This window comes from Garra rufa, chromosome 22 (assembly GCF_049309525.1).
Source record: "Garra rufa chromosome 22, GarRuf1.0, whole genome shotgun sequence".
Lineage (NCBI taxonomy): Eukaryota > Metazoa > Chordata > Actinopteri > Cypriniformes > Cyprinidae > Garra > Garra rufa.
The window spans coordinates 31,102,240-31,124,536 of NC_133382.1; the positions used below are offsets into that span (position 1 = coordinate 31,102,240).

Sequence of the window (22,297 nt, forward strand, 5' to 3'; positions counted from 1 at the left end):
TGTTCTTGAGAAAAACTGAGCAAATTTGGTTTTTCAGCATTTTTGTGTATTTGAACCATTTCCAACAATGACTATGATTTTGAGATCCATCTTTTCACACTGAGGTCAACTGAGGGACTCATATGCAACTATTACAGAAGGTTCAAACACTCACTGATGCTCCAGAAGGAAACACAATGCATTAAGAGCCAGGGGGTGAAAACTTTTGAACAGAATAAAGATGTGTACATTTTCAATATCATATGTTTCTCATCATACTGCCCTTCAGAAGCTACAAAAGATACTTACATGTTTCCCAGAAGACAAAATAAGTTAAATTTACCCTGATCTTCAAATTCAAAAGGTTTTCACCCGCTCTTAATGCATTGTTTTTAGATTGCAATGGGGAACAGCTACATTTGGTGATGTGAGTGTCACATAAATCATCTTTTAATTGCAATCTCCTAATTTTGCATGCATATTCAGACAGCAAACTCTAGAACTAACTGAGCCATGATGTTTTTTCCTTATATTCTCCTTCAAGCATGGGAGGATACCATGAGGCGTCCCAATTCCACCATGCATGTTCTGGTTGGCAGAACTAGAGCAAGGCAAAGTGCTACCAGAGGGTGGAGTCCTCAACCTGTTGACACTCAATCTCAGCCCTGACATCTTGCACGAAACACTGCTGCAGTCAGACTAAGTGGTTTGTATGTGACGCAAAATCTTTTATTCAGCACTTAGGATAATTGGTTGTGACATACGCCATTTTGAAAACCAAACAGAAGTGTTAACAGTAAACGCTGGCATTGGAAACTAGCACGACAACTAGTCGTTCATCTCACTATTTTAAATTTAATACGCAAGCTGCAGCCTTTGCAAATCTTTCCACAATATACTAAATGTTACAATGTTCATAAAAGCCAATCTGAACACAGAAGAGCATAATAAGGAGAATTTCACACTGCAGAATGAATTTGTCTTGTCATTTGTAGACATTGTAGATATTATTTCCTGCATCTGAGAGGGTTTTGCACAACTGTGCATGTGGGGCCAAGTAAGTGCTGCCTTAATATCAAACACATTTTGGCTTCATTGGATGACAACAGAAAGCCGTTTACTGCCCCCTGCAGAGATGGGGCCTCCCTCGGGGGCTGTAAATATAAAATCTTTTTTAAATAAGGATACATGACATAATCACTCTCTACAATAGCATAATCACCAAGACCTTAACTCTGGTGCAGGACTGTGGGTATTGTGCACAATTAAACTTCCATAATCCAAGAAATTTCTCTATGCATTTTCTACAACATATAGATTAGATATTATAAATTACATTTAAGGGGTGATGACAAATTTTCCTAATTTTTCCTCATTATTTTGTTTTGTTTATTTGTACAAATACATTATTAATAATGTAAAAAGATTTTATGTTTTTGACAAATGCGTACCAAAGTTTGCATTTACTTGATAAAAATTAATGATTTGATCACACAGCAAAGTTGGGAAATATTATTACAATTTACTGTTTTCCATTTCAATATACTGCGAAATGTAATTTATTTTATTTGATGCAAAGCTGAATTTTAAGTAGGGGTGGGCAATATGAGCTAAAATTTATAATCATAATATTTTCGACTGTCCAAACGATAATGATATTATATTGCAATATGAGAATCACATTTTAATAGACCTTAATTAAATTACAGGCTAAATATATATTTTAACCTTACATAGCTAAAAAAATTTATGATTTCAAGGCAAAAATAGAATTGTCTGACTTTAGATGTGTGAAATTATGCTACATAAGACACCTGCGTAAAAGAAAAACAGCAAATAGCCTGAAAGAACATTTTCATTGCAAATTCACTCTCTGACAGCAGATGGCGCTTATGGAACAGAATCAATATTTACCGTTGTAAACAAAGCTGCTCTGCACTGCACTTATGAATACAGAGGTAAAAGAAAATTAAAATGCCATCTAAACTTTTCTGAAGACAATCAGTTTCCATCCCTTCAGAGATTTATTCATACAACCCCCCAGCAACAATTCAATATTTAAATTTTTCTGCCTATATTTTGAATATCGTGAACAGTGATCTTGCGCTGCCTGCTACAGTGTTTTTTCTCTTTGTGTCCATCTTCAACGTGTTAGCAGCCTTTTACAGACTTAGTAATATTTCCACAAAAAAAATTACATTTTGGAAAATGATTTCAATATAGTTTGTGTGCAGTTCTGGAATAGATATTAGGGTTGCAAAAGAGTGGAAATTTTCCAGTAAATTTTGAAAACATTCCAGAATTTTTTTTTTTAACTTTCCAGGATTTTTTGGAATCTTCCATGGATTTTTGAAAAGTGTCCGAAAATTTACCCGAAACTTTCCACCCATTTGCAACCCTAATAGATACCAGCCAAAATAAAATTAAAAGCCAATCATGTGTTTGGAGCAAAAATCATCCGGTTCTGATTTATAGATGCTCAAGTGGTGCATCTCTCCGACCAGGGGGTTAAAAAAAAAAAAAAAAATCTTCAACTGTCCATCCAAGAAAATTCATGAATATGTAACAGTATCCGCGATACAGCAAAATCCATATCATGGCACAACATAATACCGGTAGTTACGTTCATACCAGTATAGCGCGCACCCCTAATTTTCAGGAGCCATTACTTTAGTCTTTAGTGTCACATGATCCTTCAGAAATCATTCTAATATGCTGATCTGGTGCTCAAGAAACATTTCTTCTTATTATCAATGTTAAAACAGTTGCACTCCTCAATATTTTCTGGAAACAATAAAATTGAGTATTCTTAAATGAAAAAAGTTCAAAAGCATTTATTTGAAATCTTTTGTAATATTTTAAATGTATTTCCTTCCAAGTTTGATCAATTTTAAGGCACCCTTGCTGGGTAAAATTATTGTAAATGTTTGTCATTAATGATTTTATCATACAGTAAAATTGTGAATAATTATTACAATTTAAAACTGTTTCTATTTCCATATACTGCAAAATGTAATTTATTCTTGTGATGCAAAGCTGAATTGTCAGTAGGGGTGGGCAAAATGAGCTAAAATTCATTTCACAATTTTTAATTATCTGTATTATATTGCGATATGAGGAAAAAAGTTTGGAATCACATTTTAGTAGACCTTAATTAAATTACAGGCAAAATATGTAAAAGTATTAAAACTATTAATTTTTAACGGTAGTGTATTCTAATCTATTATTATATGTGACCCTGGACCACAAAACCAGTCATAAGGTTAATAAATAAGCTTTCTATTGATATATGGTTTGTTAGGATATGACAATATTTGACTGAGATACATCTATTTGAAATCAGAAATCTGAGGATGCAAAAAAAATCAAAAAGACTGAGAAAATCACCTTTAAAGTTGTCCAAATTAGGTTCTTAACAATGCATATTACTAATCAAAAATTACATTTTGATATGTTTACAGTAGGAATTTTACAAAAAATCTTCATTGAACATGAACTTTACTTAATTTCTTAATGATTTTTGGCATAAAAGAAAAATCAAAATTTGACCCATGCAATGTATTTTTGGCTATTGCTACAAATATACCCCAGCGACTTAAGACTGGTTTTGTGGTCCAGGGTCACATATGTGAATATTTATAAGAATTTACAAGCATCTGATTTTTAACTGAATCACATTTTTCTGAAAAAAAAAAAAAAAATCAAAAAAGACAATAATAGCCATTACATACTTTAGATAAATAGTTTCATCAAGAAATGCATTATTTGGGTAAAAAAAAATTTATTGCTTTAAAAAAAAAACAACATCTACTATTCCCCGGAAATGAGCCATCTGAGGAGGTCATCTCCACCCTTTCTAGACATGTATTTCACACCCTGGTTACAATAAGCTAAAGGCAGTCCTTTCTTGGAAAGCAATACTGTTAGTAATGCTATAAGAGACACCCTGGCGGCCTTCAAGAGAAAACCCTAAAAGTGGTCAATTATTCAGAAGTCTGCAATAAGATGGATCAATGTCAGAATGCAGTTCCTGCGACCCAGCATAGCTCTCGGCCCACAGGAGAGAGAGAGAGAGAGAGACCGAGAGAGAACGAAAGAGGAAAAAAACAAAAAAAACAAAAGACAGACAGAGAGGGGCCTCCAGACAGGGCCTCCCAGAGAGCCAATAGAGTCATCACACTGGTCACTCCCAAGCGATTCAGCAAGAGGACACTCCCAGGCCTGACATTACCCCATTAAAAACAGCTTAGCTGCTTAAAAAAAGGCATGCAATGTATTGCTTGCGTTGATATAGAGATGTGCAAAACTGTGATTTGCATGCAGGCATCTAGTGGAGATTCTATGCCCTGAATTGCAGCATGCATAAAAGCATGCTGGAGAGACGGAACGGCATGGTTGTGCTCTCCACGCACACAAACGAAAAGTGAAAGGTCTAGGGGGGGGGGGGGATCAGCTGCACAATGCTTGAAACAATCCTCATGCTATTGCATCAAAACACCACAGCAAGGCTGGACGGTCACCAACAATTGAGCTGTCGCAAACAGGGGATTTAGTATCTCTGTGGTCTATTAGCATGACAAACGCAACAATTGCGCATGGCGGCAGCAGGCTGCATGGTTGCATGACGGGGACATCAACTCGCTGGGGCCAGTAAAAACTCAATGAACCAGGGGCCAACAAGCACAATATAGACCCCCACTGACATAAGTAGGACTGCTCTTCCAAGAAAACCCTTCCAACCAGGAAAATAGCTGCCAACTTTTAACAGTCTACGTGCATCCTCTTAAAAGCGATTGTTTTCAATCAGTTTTGCAATCTGACTTTCAGTTTTCATTCCGAGTTATTCAGCTTTTAGTTGACAGATTGCAGTTTTGGTGTGCAAGTATGCATCCTAATAACAAAGCTATAAGCAATAGTTCACACATAAATTTAAGTTTTACTCTCCCTTAGGTCAACCAAGATGCCATCAGAAGAGATTTAGAAAAACGTATGATTGAGTGTTTTCACGATGCGTCATCAATCAGGCATATTGGCGGCAATGAATGTAAACAATGCTACTGAACTGAACAAAACTTGCATATTTTAGTGATTACTGCTGCTGAAAATGAACAATTATTGTCATGTTTTGGGCTGTACTAATCGTTCAGAACAGGACAAACATTTGGAGTGCTACAGACTGTCAAAAGTTATAACAGAGTGCAAAAAACTGAGGATCAAAAAGTGTTTGTGGATGGCTAAACTGAACCAGAATTTCCAGAGCAAGAATTTTGACAACATTTGTGTTGTTCTTATCATTTCCAGTCAGGTAGGTGAAATATTAGGATAATATTTTAAGTAATACTGCTTGTATGTATCTTTACCATCTATTAACTTTATTTTGTCAAAATATTTCACCTTTCCTGCTTACTAATCATTCTCTATATGATTTCCCACATGTTGTTCCCGTGGTTTAGACAGCATAAAATAGCAGAACAATGTATTCAGCAGTACATTCTCTATGCAATCTATGCTGTTGTTTGCATCCGAGTATCACCAAATAATGATGTAAGTGCATCACTTGCTCACCAATGGATCCTCTGCAGTGAATGGGTGCTGTCAGAATGAGAGTCCAAACAGCTGATTAAAAAAAAAAAACTAAATCTATAACACAACTTGTAAAGTTAAAAGCTGTGTGTTTGTAATAAACAAATCCATTTCCATCAACCACAAACTATTGCTTCAGCAAAAATATGAGCATCTTATCATCTGGATCAGAAGGGAAATATGCACAGATCAAGCAACAGCAAAAAAAATTTCAAAATATCTTATTTTTCCCCAAACAAGAAAGAAATGCATACAGATTTGGAAGCACATGAGGGAAAGTAAAAAATGAGTGAACTATCCCTTTTGAGAAGGATAAACTTAAGTTCATACTATCAAGCAGCCCTTAAACATTGGCCTTCGTTTTCCACGACCTTCTCCTCGTGCAAAGATAAAGCTGTGTTTGTTTGCATGACGGAGGCTTGGTTCATAAGGATTTAGTTCCTCAAATGTTCCTCAGGTGTGTCACTGTTACACAACAACACAATTACTGCTCTTTCAACGATGCAAAATCACCTCATTAGGGCGTCACAATCACACATTCTTCAACCACGCCTACTTATATATGATCCTCAAAATTTAAATACTCCTGTGATCCACCTCTCGACTGTGGACATCATCGCTCGGATAGGAACGGACCCGGTAGAACAGCTGCTGGCCATAGCTTTAATTTGGGCTTTTGCATGTACGTCAATTCAGGCTAAGGTGTGAGAAACCTCACACACGGGCTCTATACAGTACTTCCGTGAAAGAGCAGGGACATTAGATATGTTGCAAAGGCTCCATGGAGTGTAATTAAGGGGTCTAAGCATGCAGTGCTGGGAACCCTGTGTTTTTGTCGGGAATTGTTATTATTATAGTTCTTTCGGAGCATGCATTCCAAAATTTAAATGGTGAAAAAGAATGAAACGTGCACCGGTAATGAAGAGGCAGGTTTTTGATATGCATATTCTTTTGCAAACTAGGCTGTGCAAGGCAAATAAATAATGTAAGACGTGTCCTAATTTACAAAAACATCTGTAATTCCATCCTATATTGAAATAAGCATTTTTGCACACCACTGATCATATGACGACAAATGCATAATTTGCTGGGTCAATTTATGGGCCGAGTCTGAAGCATGCAAAGCTTCATGCAGTGTGGCACTATAAAGTGGGAAAAAATGAAAATGCATGCAACAAATTTGCATAATGATTGTGCATGAACTGGTGAACACATGACTGTTTTAAAATATGTACAATTAATCAAGTAACACACGTTTACAGTAACCCTGCACTTGTGTAATATGAAAGGGTATTTATCTGCAGCTTTGGCTTGAGGGTTTGTGCATATTTTTGCATGGAGACTTGTGTAGCCCATCTGAAGGCTGTTCCTTAAACTGTTTGCAGCAACAAAACTATATTTAGCTCCTTATTTTTGCAGCCTCTACCTATGCATTACTGCTTGGAACAAAGCTTGCATGACAGAGCGTCCGAATAATTTTCCATTACGCGCAACTAATAAAAATTGTTGCATGCTCAACATGGCATGCAAGCAGGCTGTCAGGTCCCTGTTTCCCATTGCACTTGCAGACTCCCCCGTCGGCCAAAGTTTCATGTTATCTAATGCACCTCGCATGCACGAAAGCCAGAAGTTGTACGAACTAACGTAAATGTGCAGAAGGAAGCCGAGGCCGTCGTGACGTAACAATCGAACATTGTTCGAGAGAAAATCGCCTCGTGCGCGTGAATAAGTCGGGTGCGGACGGCGTTGCCATTGCACAATCACTTTTGCATTGCTGGCTAGGCAGTTCCTGAACGCGGAAAGAAGGCGTTTCTTTTAATAATCGTGGCACAACACGAATGCAAATAGCGCCTGTGCGAGTGTCTAAGGAGAGCATCGCCTCACCAGAAAGTCTGCAAAAGGGCAGATCATTAAAAGAAGCATTGCAAGTGCCCCTCGCGAGCCATCAAACTTTTAATGCATTGGCCACGATGAGGCTGCAGCCGTGCACTTTGCAAGCCATGCAACGCTGGCTGCATTTCCGAGGTTTTGCACGGATCGCTTGAGTAAAAAAAAAGTACCTACCTCCTTTTGGCACGGACATCTCCTCTTTTGGGTTGGGGGAAGGGGAAGCACAAAAGACTTTGCTTTCCTTGTCGCTCCCTCCTTCCATCTATCCCTCGCAGTGAGGCTTCAAGCGGGCTTGCTTGCAACAAAGGTGCAAAATACAAGCCGCGATCTTCATGCACTCGGAGCCTTTGGGCGTCGGGTAACTTGTTCTCCGTGCAAAGGCTGGCCTTTCAATTGCACGCAACGAAAACGGGGGGATTTCTGCAACCGCTCTGCAAAGAAACCTCGGCAGGCACTTACATGATGGGCCAAGGCCAGCAGCTGAGAGCTCCTAACTTGGATCAGTGTGAGCCCCTGCTAACACACGTTCTTCCTGCCTGACGACGCCGGGGATCATGGGACTGGTAGTTTGCACGTAATTGCTGTGCGCCGGGGAAAAAGGAGGAGCAGGCCTAATGCTAATGTGACTCTTTTAGGCTAGCAGTGTGCATTTCAGACAGATAAGCAGGGTGTGAAGCACTTGAGGAAGTGGACTTCATTATGCAGGTGTCATTGCTTGAATTTATAGTCAACAATAATTCTGAAACGAAATATGTGATCGTGGAAATGTTTTCTTATTAAAAATCGTAAGGAAATTATCACCACTTATTGTTCCTGTTCTGATTTTCAGTTCCACCAACGATTCATTTAGTACTTTCTGGAGCGTGTCAGGTGTTACAACTTCTAAATATATTTAATTAAATACAAAAAGGCATGTTTACACAGACTTTTGGTATAAATGTGATAACATTTAATTATTAATTCACTAAAATATCACTGATTACACCAAAACAAAAATACGAACATCCAAACTGCCTACATAAAATTAGTACAATTTAACACAAGCTGTTTAAAAAGACGTTTAAAAAAGATTAATTTATAACCGCTCCAACTGATTCATAAGTGTTTGCGACTCACTCTAAAGAACCGACTTATAAGAATCATTTGATTAAGAATCCGACTCCACTACTAGACGCGCTGCATGTTGTTGATTCACTTAAAAGAACCGACTCATTAGAGTTATTCTTTCGTGAATCGACTACAGGAATCGTTATTGATTTAGCGAAGGGGAGAGTTCATAAATATGACTCCACTGTTCGCAGGTACTGTAATTGAGATTTATACATTATCTAAAAGCATTGATGTATGCTTTGTTAGGATAGGACAATATTTGGCCGAGATGTTTGAAACTATCGAAATCTGGAATCTGAGGGTGCAAAAAAATCTAAATATTGAGAAAATCGACTTTAAAGTTGTCCGAATGAAGTTCTTAGCAATGCTACTCATCAAAAATTAAGTTTTGATATATTTACAGTAAGAAATTTACAAAATATCTTCTTGGAACATGATCTTTACTTAATATCCTAATGATTTTTTGGCATAAAACTAAAATTGATAATTTTGACCCATATAATGTATTTTTGGCTATTGCTACAAATATACCCGTGTTATTTAAAACTGGTTTTACATATATAGTATATGGTCATATTGGTTAAAGAACTGAAGACAATGATCCCTTTTGAAAAAAACTGCATATGCTGGTTTTGTGGTCTAGGGTCACATTTGATAAAGAACTGAAGACCATGACCCCAGGTAAAAAAAAAAAAAAAAACAGCATATGCTAGTTATTATAATATGCTAGGTCATAAACTAGTTTAAGATGGTCATGTGCTGAACCTAAGCTGGTCTAGTAAGCAACTAGCTGCTCATGATCAGCTCATAACCAGCTTATGACCAAGGACCAGCTTAAACCGGCTCAAACCAGCTGCCATGCTTCAAAACATACCTAACCAGCATACGCTGTTTTTTTATTCAACAGGGATGACCATGTATCTTGTTTCTTTTACCATCATACTCAATGATAGATTTAAACTTTGTGTATACATCATGTATTTTATTGAGTGGTCTGCATAGCGGAGTGAATGCTAAACATACATAATTCCAACATGCAAGGAAACTGATCTGAGAAAAGATTTAGCATGGGCACAACGATAGGATAATACAGAAAAATAACTGAATTATTATATATAACACTGGCATAAATAATGAAATAACAGCACAACTGTGATGTTTCAAGACACTACAGGTATGACAGAGATGTGATATTTCTCATTAAATGTGTAATAGCACCTTGAAACACTTTAAATGTTGCATATTAAAACTTTAAAATGTTAAGATTAAAAATAATGTGGCAAAATGGTATTTCTTTTTATATATATATATATATATATATATATATATATATATATATATATATATATATATATATATACATTATTTATGCTAAACTCAACACTCTGGTTTGGATTTGTGCACTTTCTCTTTATTTGTCCTCTGAGTCCAGTGTGGACAAAGGATGTTGTGGTGATTACATAAAAATTGGTTTTCCTAACATGGAAAGGGCTTCTGCCTAATCAAGTTGAAAAATACCTATGATATGAGTTATATCTTGGACACTAGTGTATGTCACGGCCTATATTAAAGCTCAAAATGAGATATTCGTTGCGGACTTTCAAAGCTTTTCTTCTCCATACAATGCCAGTAAATGGTAACCACAGATAACAATGAACAATCAAGGTGAAAATATTCTTGAATTTCAGTCTGTTCACACAATAATAATATTTAGAAAACGTAAAATGTAATACATTACTCATATGAATATTTTTAAGATATATTTACAGTGCTTTTTAGAGCTTGACCTGTATTGTTATTCATCCACTTTCACTATATTAAGAGAGCAGCGTTAACATTCTTAAAAACATTTCCTTTTGTGGTCCATTAATGAACGTAAGTCATACAGGTTTGGAACTAGGGCTGTCACTAACGATTATTTTGGTAATCAGACGATTATTCTGCCAATTAATAGAGTAATCACTTAATTATAATTAATTTTTTGTGTTTACAATAGCCTTTAAAATGACTTAAAATACATATAATAGCATGAGGCAATAATAATTAGTTCAAATAAAGTGTCAAATGCAAATAATCATATGGTTTTATTGAACAAAACTGTTAAAACACATCATGTATTATAAACAACAGAACTAATGTACATTACACATTATAACAAATGACTGCAGAGGGCGCCAACAGCCTGACGATTGTTTTTATACTTTACTGCATGATCTAATCTTTTAGATCTCTAATATTTCAAATGTCTACTGTTATGAACTGTATGAACTGTTAGCATATTTACAAAGAAACTGATGTATTCTCATGTGTTCGTGTAGGTTTTTAAATTATTTACCTTATAAATCGAATGAAATGGGGGACATTGCATTACCAGATTAATACTATAATAGACCCAAACTCACAACAATATGCAGAGATGGAGTTTGAGGATTTTTAAAAATCAAGTACTTGAATCAAAGAATCGTGACAGCCCTATTTGGAACGACACAAGGGTGAGTAAATGAGGACAGAATTTTAATTTTTGTGTGAACTTTCCCTAATATTTTGTACATGTGAACCTTTGTACACTTCTCTTATTTCCAGAGTAAACTTCTAACTTACAGTACATAATGGACAGTAGAGATGCACTTTATTAGTGTCAATCACATTAGATCTAAATACTTTCTTCCATGCATCAAAAAAAATGTAGACCTTCTAAATCTAAAATGTATCCTACTTCAATGTGCTCATTACATTATTTCTTGGTTGCTATAAGAGTCTGGTAGATAGGCTTTACAATGATGTGCAAGTACAGCGATCCATCCACCAGGTACTCGGATGTGCGATATTGCAGGTCCACCCCAGCCAGAAAGTCGCCCGCCTCCTCTGTGCTTTGGTGGAAACCGAAGATATGCCGCACCACAAGCTTGTTCTTCTGCTTTGTCAAGATGAGTACGGTCTTTTGGAAGCTGACACCTGCGAAATCTGCACTGGAAGTAGCAGGTGTGATAATGATACGAGGCCGGGCGATGCCATTCCCTCCATCAAGCCGTGGTGGCTGCATGGCGCCCTGCTCAGTATACATGGGCCGCATGCTGAGCGGGAGCCAGCGGGGTGAGAACAGGGCGTTCCATGTCACTCGCTTACTGGAGTCAAAACCGCTTGGACTCAACTGGGTTTGGAAACTAGTGCTGCGGTCATCCCGTGCCGGGTTGCTTATGATCCACTGAGATCCCCACATGGATGAGAGATAGTTGCGGGGCACGAAGAGGCTGCAGTTCACATCAAAGAACTTGGCTAGCTGAAGTGGTGAAGCTGAATGGAACTGGTACGACATGTAGAGAAGATCACGCACTGCTTCGTGGTAGCGCATCATAATCGGCGACTGTTGCTGCAAGCGAAAGAGTTCACGTGGAGGGATCATGGCATAGCGCACCAGTCGGAGTGCATTCTCTGCTGTCAGGGTATCAGGGTCGTTCTGGGTGAGCCAGATTTCAAGAGCCTCAAACAATTCCAGCTCATTCTTCAATACTAAATCGGAGCGCTGCAGGAGGGTCATTAGCAATTCAATACTAACCGAAGGCCATTCTGCACTCTGAAGCACCGATGACAGATTCCACGATAAAAACTGAAGGCAGTTGTCTTTCAGTGCCGTGTCGCTGACCGACACAGCATACTGGTACCAGCCCACCACGTGACCACCCAGAGAATCGCTGGCCAGGTTCTGGCTCATGTACTGGGTTAGTCCTTGCTGGAGGCTGGAGATGCCGTACTTGGTAGCCAGTCTGTGTAGTGGTGTGGCCTGACCTAACTGCAGTGTGAGTTCACCACAATACAGATATCTGCAAAACAGAAGAAAATAGGCTCATCAAAGTTCATTCAGTTTATCTTACACAAATTTTAGATTGCAGTTCATTGCCTGAGTTTAAAGGTAGCAAACTGTAGGAGTCATAATTGTAATTTTTAATGTTATTATATTTTATTATTATTATTATATATCATTGTTACGACTGAAAATTTGTAGTGCTGTCACATTAATCGCGATTAATCGCATCAAGGATAAACATTTGTTTACATAATATGTGTGTGTACTGTGTATATTTATATGTATTGTGATGAATCGATTTGACCACACTAGTAATTATGTGAACATAAAAATTATATTTTCGATGTGATTAATCGATTTGACAGCACTAGTAATTATTTGATCACACTTGTAATTATGTAAACTAAAACCTTTATTTTGGATGTGATTAATCGTGATTAATTGATTTGACCACACTGGTAATTATGTAAACACAAACCTTTGTTTTGGATGTGATTAATCCCAGTTAATCGATTTGCCTGAACTAGTAATTATGTAAACATAAACCTTTATTTTGAATGCCATAAGTCCTGGTTAATCATTTTGACCCCGCTGGTAATTATCTAAACACAAACCTTTGTTTTGGATGTGATTAATTGCGATTAATCGATTTGGCCACACTAGTAATTATGTAAACTCAAGCCTTTATTTTGGATGCGATTAATTGCGATTAATCCATTTGAACGCACTAGTAATTATGTAAATACAAGCCCTTTTTTTGGATGCAATTAATCCTGGTTAATTGATCTGACAATGCTGGTAGTTATGTAAACACAAACCTTTATTTTGGATGCGATTAATTGCGATTAATCAATTTGACTGTGCTGGTAATTATGTAACCACAAACCTTTATTTTGGATGCGATTAACTGCGATTAATTAATTTGACTGCGCTAGTAATTATGTAACCACAAACCTTTATTTTGGATGCGATTAATTAATTTGACTGCACTAGTAATTATGCAAACGCAAACTTGTATTTTGGATTCGATTAATTGTGATAAATTGATTTGACTGCACTAGTTATTATGCAAACACAAACCTTTGTTTTGGATGTGATTAATCTATTTGACCACACTAGTAATTATGTAAAAACAAACCTTTATTTGGGATGTGATTAATTGTGAATAATCGATTTGACCGCACTAGTTCTTATGTAAAAACAAACCTTTATTTGGGATGTGATTAATTGTGAATAATCGATTTGACCGCACTAGTTCTTATGTAAAAACAAACCTTTATTTGGGATGTGATTAATTGTGAATAATCGATTTGACCGCACTAGTTCTTATGTAAAAACAAACCTTTATTTGGGATGTGATTAATTGTGAATAATCGATTTGACCGCACTAGTTCTTATGTAAAAACAAACCTTTATTTGGGATGTGATTAATTGTGAATAATCGATTTGACCGCACTAGTAATTATGTAAATACAAACCCTTATTTTGGATGCAATTAATAGTGACTGATTTTTTCTTTTCTTTTTGGAAAACAAAAGAATATTAAATACATTTACATTTCTTAAATTAACCCTATAAAGTAAACTGACAACATTGTGATAAATATTTGTGCTTTAAAAACTATTTTTGTATTAACTATAACTGGTTGAGAAAAAATAGGATGGTGTCTAAATATGGGATGTTCTACATACAAGGAAATAAATATGCATGATTATTCAAATATAATGCTATAATTACTCATGCCTGTCTCTAAACTTGTGTTGGATGAGTTGCAGTTTTTTGCAGGAATTCCAATTCAGCATCTTGTTGGTTATGTCTAATTCAACTCATATTTCAGCTTGTGAATTAAACGAGTGCCAAAATTGTCTGCTACGCTGGTATGTATTTAACAGGCTGTCTCAGATGATTCATTCAATGACTCTGTGAGCCAAATTGCATTGTTACCTAATTAAATAATATGCATTATACTCTTATGAAAATACAAATTTCATCTTGTATTGTTTACCATTGTAGTTTAATGCTGTCACTTCCTGTTTGCCTTATTTTCCTCTTTTAAAAAAGTCTGATTGTATCTTTGCCGTCTTATCCTTTGGATCGCTATAAAGGAAATAAAACCCCAAACAAAAAAACTTCAGCTCATTCAAAATAAATGAGTAGGCGGCGTGTGCTCTTGTAACCAAAACATCTTCTCACGCTAGCCACACATCACTATTGTAACGTCACCCTATTCGCCCCTTCTCATGATAAAGCTGCTTTAAGAGCAGAGAGTTGATTTTTAAATATTGCTATAGATGTTATCTCCTTTTGGGTCAGAGCTGCTGACAGCAGGAAGGTTGCAGTTCCAGCGCTGGCCATTAGAGAGAGTCTTGGACGTGTGGGATGGGAATGTTCTCATAATTGGTCATGCCCAAACTTGTTTTAGGCTAACATGTTGGGATGAAACAGCACTGCAGGGCTTTTTCCAAAAATGTACATTTTGTAGTGCTTAGAAAGTTAAACAGCAAAAACAAAGTCACAAATATAAATAACATAGTAAAATTATATAAAATATACAAAAACAGTAATAATAAAATTTTAAAATAATCACAAATATTTGTAAAAAATAAATAATCTGAGTTTCACAAAATCAATGATTCTCACCTGATGAATTTCTCAAATACTGCAGTGCATTCTGCTGTTTCTCGCAGCACTAGTGTGCTACTATTGCGGTTTCTCAGCATCTCCTCGAACACTCGGCTCTGCAGTGAAAGCACCAACATGTGGGCTTGGATTACCTTGACCTCATCCGCATCCACTGTTTCCACACGTAGGGAAATGTCACTGTTATTCCCCAGCACCAGAAGGCCCTCCAGCCGCGCTACCAACCCCTGGGAGTGACTGATCACTTCAGTGGTACCTTCAACCAGTGCCTCTGCCCTCAAACCTGCAGAGCGAGGGGGAGAAATGTAATTATTAATATCCAGTGACTGGATTGAGTCTGATTTGTTGAAAAGAAAGTGCTGTTGAGTGAGTGGAACTTGCTTTGAGAAACAGATGTTTTCTCAAACAATGGGTGAGTAGCTTAATTCATTATACAGTTGAGGTCAGAAGCTTACATATACCTTGCAGAAAATGCAAAATGTTTATTATTTTAACAAAATAAGAGGGATCATACAAAATGAATGTTATTTTTTAATAGTACTGACCTGAATAAGATATTTCACATAAAAGACATTTACATATATTCCACAGGAGAAAATAATAGCTAAAGAACCAACAATTTCCAACAATGACGGAATAATTTTGAGATCCATTTCTTTCACACTGAAAACAGCTGAGGGACTCATGCAACTATCACAGAAGGTTTAAATGTTCACTGATGCTTCAGAAGGGGTGTAAATTTTCGAACTGAATAAAGATGCGTGAATTTTCTTATTTCGCCTAAATATCATATTTTTTCATATTTAGTAATTCCCTTCAAAAGCTACAGAAGATACTTACATGTTTCCCAGAAGACAAAATAAATTTACCTTGATCTTCAAATTCAAAAGTTTTCACCCCTGGCTCTTAATGCTTTGGGTTTCATTCTGAAGCATCAGTGAGTGTTTGAACCTTCTGTAATAGTAGCATATGAGTCCCTCAGTTGTCCTTGGTGTGAAAATATGGATCTCAAAATCATACGGTTATTGTTGGAAAGGGTTCACATATACAAATATGCTGAAAAACCAACTAATTTGTGGGACCTAAAGGACTTTTCTGAAGAATAGCAGGCTGTTTAACTGTTCAGGACAAACAAGGGACTCATTAACAACTGTGACCAAACAAAAAAACAGCTGTGGATCATTCAGGTAACAACACAGTATTAAGAATCAAGTGTATGTAAACTTTTGAACAGGGTCATTTTTTAAATAAATTCAATTATTATTTTCTCTTGTGGACTTTATGTACATTTGGCAGAACTGTCTTAACCCTCCTGTGTGCCCAGAAGGGAACAAGTATTTTTAACCAGAATGTGTTTTCATAATGGACAAGTGGATCTGCAACCTTATGATCATCCAACCTCTGTTGTACATTTCCTTGAACACTGGAATAGGTGTCATTGCAGAGTTCTGGGAAATGCCATGAGCCGCTTGTGTGTGTGCTTTTGTTTGCGTTGGTGTGCGTGTGAACATACCACTCATAGTGCCCTGGTTTTCTATTACTTGTTACCACATACAAGTACAAACCGTTATGAATCATAAAATAGATCTGTAATAAAATACAGCATAATAATAGAAATGAAAGAAAAGGCTTAATGGCTGATGATACATTTTTTGTCATCAAATTTAAACAATATAATTGTTTTTTTAAAACCAGACATAACTGTCTTTGACAAGCTTTCAACAAGTTCAACTGATATGTTAACATGCAAGTTTGCAAAGTGCAGACTTCACACTTCAGACTCATTTTCTATCATCCAACATATGAAACCCAGAGTTTTGTATACCTCTATTTACTTCTGACACAGTGTCCAAACAAAGCTTCTATCATCTGGAAGAAAGCACTAGAACAGTCATCTTACCTCCATGGACAGGTTGCACATGAGACCCGGCGTCCAACAATAAGAATAGCAGGTAAACGTGGGCAAGCAGCCCATTCCCCAACAAACAAGCCATCTTTTATTGTCCGATAGTAGATTTGGTCTTCCTCTGTCTCTGTTTTATATTTTCGTCTCTTTTCTTTCTTTTCAACCCTCTACTCTTCCTTAATTGAATTGTCTTTCTTCTGTTTCCTCCTCCTCCTCCTCTTCTGCGTATGATGGATGGTCTGTCAGCCCCTTTCTCTTTAATGTGGCATATAGGCTATGGTGCATAACTAGTATGTAGGTTACTGGTTGTTTTGGGTTAGTTCCACCCTCACAATATCCTATCGATCAGTGGAACCTGTGGGGGGTGGGGAGTTCGTTTTGGTGGGCAGGAACAGCAGTTGCCATGGCAACGGCTTTGATTTTGACTTTTCTTTTTTAATGTTGTATGACATAGATCCAGAGGAGGCCTCAGCTGTTCAGGCAGAGCGAGCGTGGAATTCTAATCACTGTAATGGAGAATTGCAGGTTTGTTTATGCAAATGTATCTGCATGCATAAATTAAAACTTGCTTTTCTTAGAATAGCAACTAGATTTTTACATTTTATCAAAGGAAAAATGTATGTTTACTGTACTTGCTTGTAGAAAACTTGCCACTGTGATTCCAGGGTGTTGTGGGAGGTTATCAGAGAGTTACTATGTGGCTGTTTTTAGGGGTAATACACTGCTGGCAAGATGGGTTTTTAATAAAATTTGGTGGTCACAGTACAAACACTTTTCTATATATATAAATTGGTGATACAAACTAGATATAAACTCGCAATTGCAAGAAAAAAATCAGAATGGCAAGATACAAAGTCGCAATTGTGATAAAAATGTCAGAACTGCGAGTTTATTCTGACTTTATTTCTCGCAATTGTGAGTTTATATCTCACAGTTCTGAGAAAAATTCAGAATTGCGAGAAAAAAAAGTCAGAATTGTTATATAAAATGTCACAATTACCTTTTTTATTTTTTATTCAGTGGGGGAAATGTCACAGGGAGTCAGACTGAGACGTGCGGATCCATTTGCAGCATTTATTGAGAATCGTCAACAATCAAGAGTAATCACCGGAAGACAGGAACAACGTAGGAAATCCAGTAAACAGTTCGATACTCAGGCAATGGTCGCAATGGCAGGTAGCAGGAATCGTCAACGGGGTACACAGTCCAGAGTCATACACGGGAAATCCAACACAGAAAGAAACGCTTAGAATTACGACCATAGGAACAATAAGACTTCGCAAGGTGGCTGTGTGTGTGAGTGGCTTAAATGCAGACAGTGTGATGAGGTGCAGCTGTGAGCAGTAATCAGTAAAGTGAGAGCAGGTGAATGCAGTGATTAGAGCAGTGGCTTGTGGGGAATGAAGTCCATGAAGTGTGGTGCAAGAGTTCATGATGACAGGATAGACCAGATACGTGACAGGAAACAGGCTTCCATACAATTCCCTTCATCGATGTAAATCGATGTGTGTCCACTAGGGACAAAAAAAATCAAGTCAAAGTAATAGTTTGCCCCAAAATCAAATTTCTTTCTTCTTGCAGAACACAAAACACCATATTTTGAAAAATGTGGGAATTTCAGTACAATTAAAGACTTTCATGGAAGCCCGTTTCCGCCACTGAATAAAAAGTAAAAAAGGTAATTGTGACTTTTTATCTCACAATTCTGACTTTTTATCTCACAATTCTGACTTTTTATCTCACAATTCTGACTTTTTATCTCGCAATTGCAAGTTTACATCTCACAATTCTGACTTTTTTCTCATAACTGTGAGATATAAATGCGTTATAAAGTCAGAATTGAGTTATAAAGTCCAGTTCTGAGAAGAATTTTTTTTTATTTTCACAGAATTGCTAGTTTATATCTCACAATTCTAACGTAATAACTCGCAATTGAGTGTTTATATCACACAATTCTGACTTCATTTCTAACAATTGTGAGTTTATATCTTGCAATTTTGACGTTACAACTCGCAATTGTGAGTTTATATCAATTCTGAGAAAAAAAGTCAGAATTGCGAGTTTGTATCGCATTTCTGAGAAAAAAAAAGTCAGAATTGTCAGATAACAAGTCACAAATAACCTTTTTTAAATTTTTTATTCAGTGGCGGAAACAGGCTTCCATGCTTTCATCATGTTGATAAAACCTGACACATTTTTTTATCTATCTATTGTATTCTGCATTTGAAAGAAACTTATCAAAAGGTTTGGAATAGGGATGAAATGATTACCGGTTTGATGATAAATCATGATAAAATTCCTGTGAAAAAAAAACAAACAATAGAAACCATCACAGAAATTCAAATGGTTTCCACTACAAATACCTTTACAAACATTACAAGCCATCAACTTTTAACCATTAAAAAATGTTTCATATAGTGTGTTTTGGGACACATTCCATTAGGAAAACCTTATTCGGTACCGCGATTTGAACAACTCAGGATAAATAAATAATGTCTAGCATAAAGCAAAGTTAGTCTTATATGTGCACACAGAGTAGTTTACTTTCGTGTGCAAAAACATGGCGGAAAGTTTTAAAAGAGTGCTAAGGGAATTGAATATATGAATGAATTAATTATAAGAATGTACCTTTGAAGATTCTGACTCTCTTCAGAAAAGATTTGATAGCATTTTGTTTTCATCTTTGCTCCACATAATAGAGCGTTTTTACGGTGCATCATCAAATGGTCATATTGGCGGGACTGAACGTAAACAATGCCACTGAACCGAACAAAACTTGCATTTTTTGCTGATTATTTCTGGTAAAAATGGTTAATTATTGTCATGTTTTGGGCTGTACTAATCAGACAGACCGGGAAAAACATTTGGAGTACTATAGACTGTCAAAAGTTATGACAAATCAAGGAGAAGAGTGCAAAAGGCGTTTGTGGTTGGCCAAAGTGAACCAGGATTTTCAGGGCAAGAATTTTGACAACATTTGTGTTTGTTCTTATCATTTCCAGTCAGGTAGGTGAAATATTAGGCTAATATCTTAATTAATACTGCTCGTATGTATTTTTACCACCTATTAACTTTAGTTTGCCCTTTCCTGCCTACTAAGTCCTGTGATTTAGAAGCTTCCACATGTGTTTTTTTCCCCCATGGTTTAGACAACATGAATTAGAAGAACAAAATATTCAGTTGTACATTAACCGTGTAATCAATGCTGTTGTTTACATCCGAATATCGCCAATATGGTCGCGCAAATTGGTAACTGACCAAATCGTGACCCAAACGTAACCCCTCTATTGATGATTGATGTTGCTCTCGTCCATGTTATTAATGGCTTCAGTAGGACGCGCGACTAGTAATTGCTAGCAGCGCCCTCTGCTGGTAAAAATAATCGCTGTTTTGAACGTGCTGTAAAACTAAAAAACTCAAAACAGGTTTAAGATGACATAAGGGTGAGTAAAAGAGAGAATTTGTCATGTTGGATGAGCTATCCCTTTACAATTACATAACTGGAATAGCACAACAACCTGCTCAATTTGAGATATCATTCATAACCATATCACAAAAGTTTAATTCTTAGAGTTAGGGGTTTGTTCGAAGTATGAGAAGTAGTAATAGAACCGTCTAAACATGGCACCCAGAAGTATTAGAGAGCTCTGTACATAGTATTTTTCTGTTTAGCATTGAGCCGGTCACTCAGCCAGACTGAACATGTGGATCCTATTACATGCTGTCCACAATCAGGATCAAAAGAAGGATTGCAGTCTATTTCTCTCTCTGTATGTAAGGACATCCACCCCTGCTGCAGAGTCCTCTAGTTAGAGGTTATGTCACTTGTTTACTGCCAGTCAAAGGAGCAGTGGAAATGTGCTGAGAAAGCCTGAACCTTGGCTGTGTGACAAGGCAACAGAGGGAGAACAGATACGCGTGTGTTGGTGTAAGTGTACGGGTGTGTGTGTGTGTGTGTGTGTGTGTGTGTGTGTGTGTGTTGTGTGTTGTGTGTTGTGTGTGTTGTGTGTGTGTGTGTGAGACGGACTTCCGAGTAAAATATGGGTAGATCATTTACTTAGGAGAAACCCTGAAGCTACTATCAGGCCGATTGTGACCCTGATCTAGACTGAAAGCGATGAATGGATTCCTCTTAAGGCTACATCAGGGTGAATATGAAAATTGATTTTGATTGGGACAAAACACACTCAGAGTTTAACAGACCTGATAAAAAGACTGCATTCAATAAACCAGTAATATTGTGAAATCTCATTACAACAGAAAACAATAGAAAACATATGTTGTTTCTAAAAATGATTTGTATTTCTGTGATTGCAAAGCTGCATTTTCAGCATCATTACTGCAGTCTTCAGTGTCACATTATCTTTCAGAAATCAATGTTTCTTGGTGCTCAACGCTTATCAGTGTTGTTTTTTCAGGATTTTTTGATGAATAGCTGTATTTGTTTGAAACAGATTTTTTTGTAACTATATAAATGTCATTTTTGACCGATTTAATAAATCCTTGCTAAATAAAAGTATTAATTTCTTTAAAAGAAAACATTATATATCTCACATCTGATTGGCTTATTATGGCATTTTGCAGTAAAATGTCAACTAAAGTGTATAACTGACTTTCTGTTGCAACCAGTTTATTTACAGCCATGCTGGATTCTACATCTCTTCGTACATACTGTAATAATCTCACTTTAAATTAATATTTCATGTCCATTTATTTATATAGGTACACCAAAGGCACACAATGCAGGATAATGTACAGTCAGCTTATAATGACCAGCTAATTATGCCCTATGCCGTACTTAATGTTTGTATTGTTTCATTGGTGACCTGGCCTATAGAACAGTCAATATTATTGTAGAGTGTTTAGAACAGTAACTATGAGTGATGCAGTGATTCATAGACAATGTAATAAAGCAGTAAGCTTTCATATTCAGGTAAAAGAACACCGGTCATTAACAAGAATGTAGGCCAGTTTATTATTATCAAATCCACATGAAAAAAACATCTGGTGTAGGATTTACATTCAAACAACTTTCACTCAGAAATTGCTAGTAAATTTCACAAATAAAAGAGTATGTTGTAAAACATAGCCAGTAATCTTTAGCCTATTTACTTTTTTTGAGTGCACATTGGGCCTCATTCATGAAACTTGTGTAAATATATGAGTAAATTTCCCTACTTGCAGTACAACAAAATTCTATGGAAGCCTGTTTCCGCCACTGAATAAAAACCTAAAAATATAAAAAGGTTTTTTGACGTTTTATCTCACAATTCTGACTTTTTTTCACAGAATTGCGTGATATAAATTTGCAGTTCTGACTTTTTTCTTAGAATTGTGTGATATAAACTCACAATCTTTGAGTTATAAAGTCAGAATTGGTTGAT

General features: G+C 36.5%; 2 protein-coding genes across 2 annotated transcripts in view; both read right to left on the reverse strand.

Annotated features, from left to right (window-relative positions):
- The window catches only part of map2k6 (mitogen-activated protein kinase kinase 6), a 30,753-nt gene extending 22,556 nt beyond the window's left edge, over nt 1-8,197 (reverse strand). The window contains exon 1 of the mRNA XM_073827768.1: nt 7,627-8,197. Within this exon, the coding sequence (XP_073683869.1) occupies nt 7,627-7,714 (88 nt within the window). The 5' untranslated portion in view covers nt 7,715-8,197. The remainder of the gene's footprint in view (nt 1-7,626) is intronic.
- Nucleotides 8,198-9,989: 1,792 nt separating this feature from the next.
- Nucleotides 9,990-17,180, reverse strand: btbd17a (BTB (POZ) domain containing 17a). The gene is made up of 3 exons (XM_073827814.1): nt 16,908-17,180; nt 15,008-15,290; nt 9,990-12,383 (listed from the first exon to the last, which is right to left on the reverse strand). The coding sequence occupies exons 1-3, from the start codon at nt 16,999-17,001 to the stop codon at nt 11,297-11,299; spliced, it is 1,464 nt and encodes a 487-aa protein (XP_073683915.1). The 5' UTR covers nt 17,002-17,180; the 3' UTR covers nt 9,990-11,296.
- Between the last annotated feature and the right edge of the window lie 5,117 nt (nt 17,181-22,297).

Coding starts and splice junctions, on each gene's coding strand:
- btbd17a (XM_073827814.1), bottom strand. CDS start 17,001: ATGGCTTGTTTGTTGGGGAATGGGCTGCTTGCCCACGTTTACCTGCTA. Junction 15,291..16,907: donor TGTGCAACCTGTCCATGGAG/GTAAGATGACTG, acceptor CTCGCTCTGCAG/GTTTGAGGGCAGAGGCACTG. Junction 12,384..15,007: donor GTATTTGAGAAATTCATCAG/GTGAGAATCATT, acceptor TCTGTTTTGCAG/ATATCTGTATTGTGGTGAAC.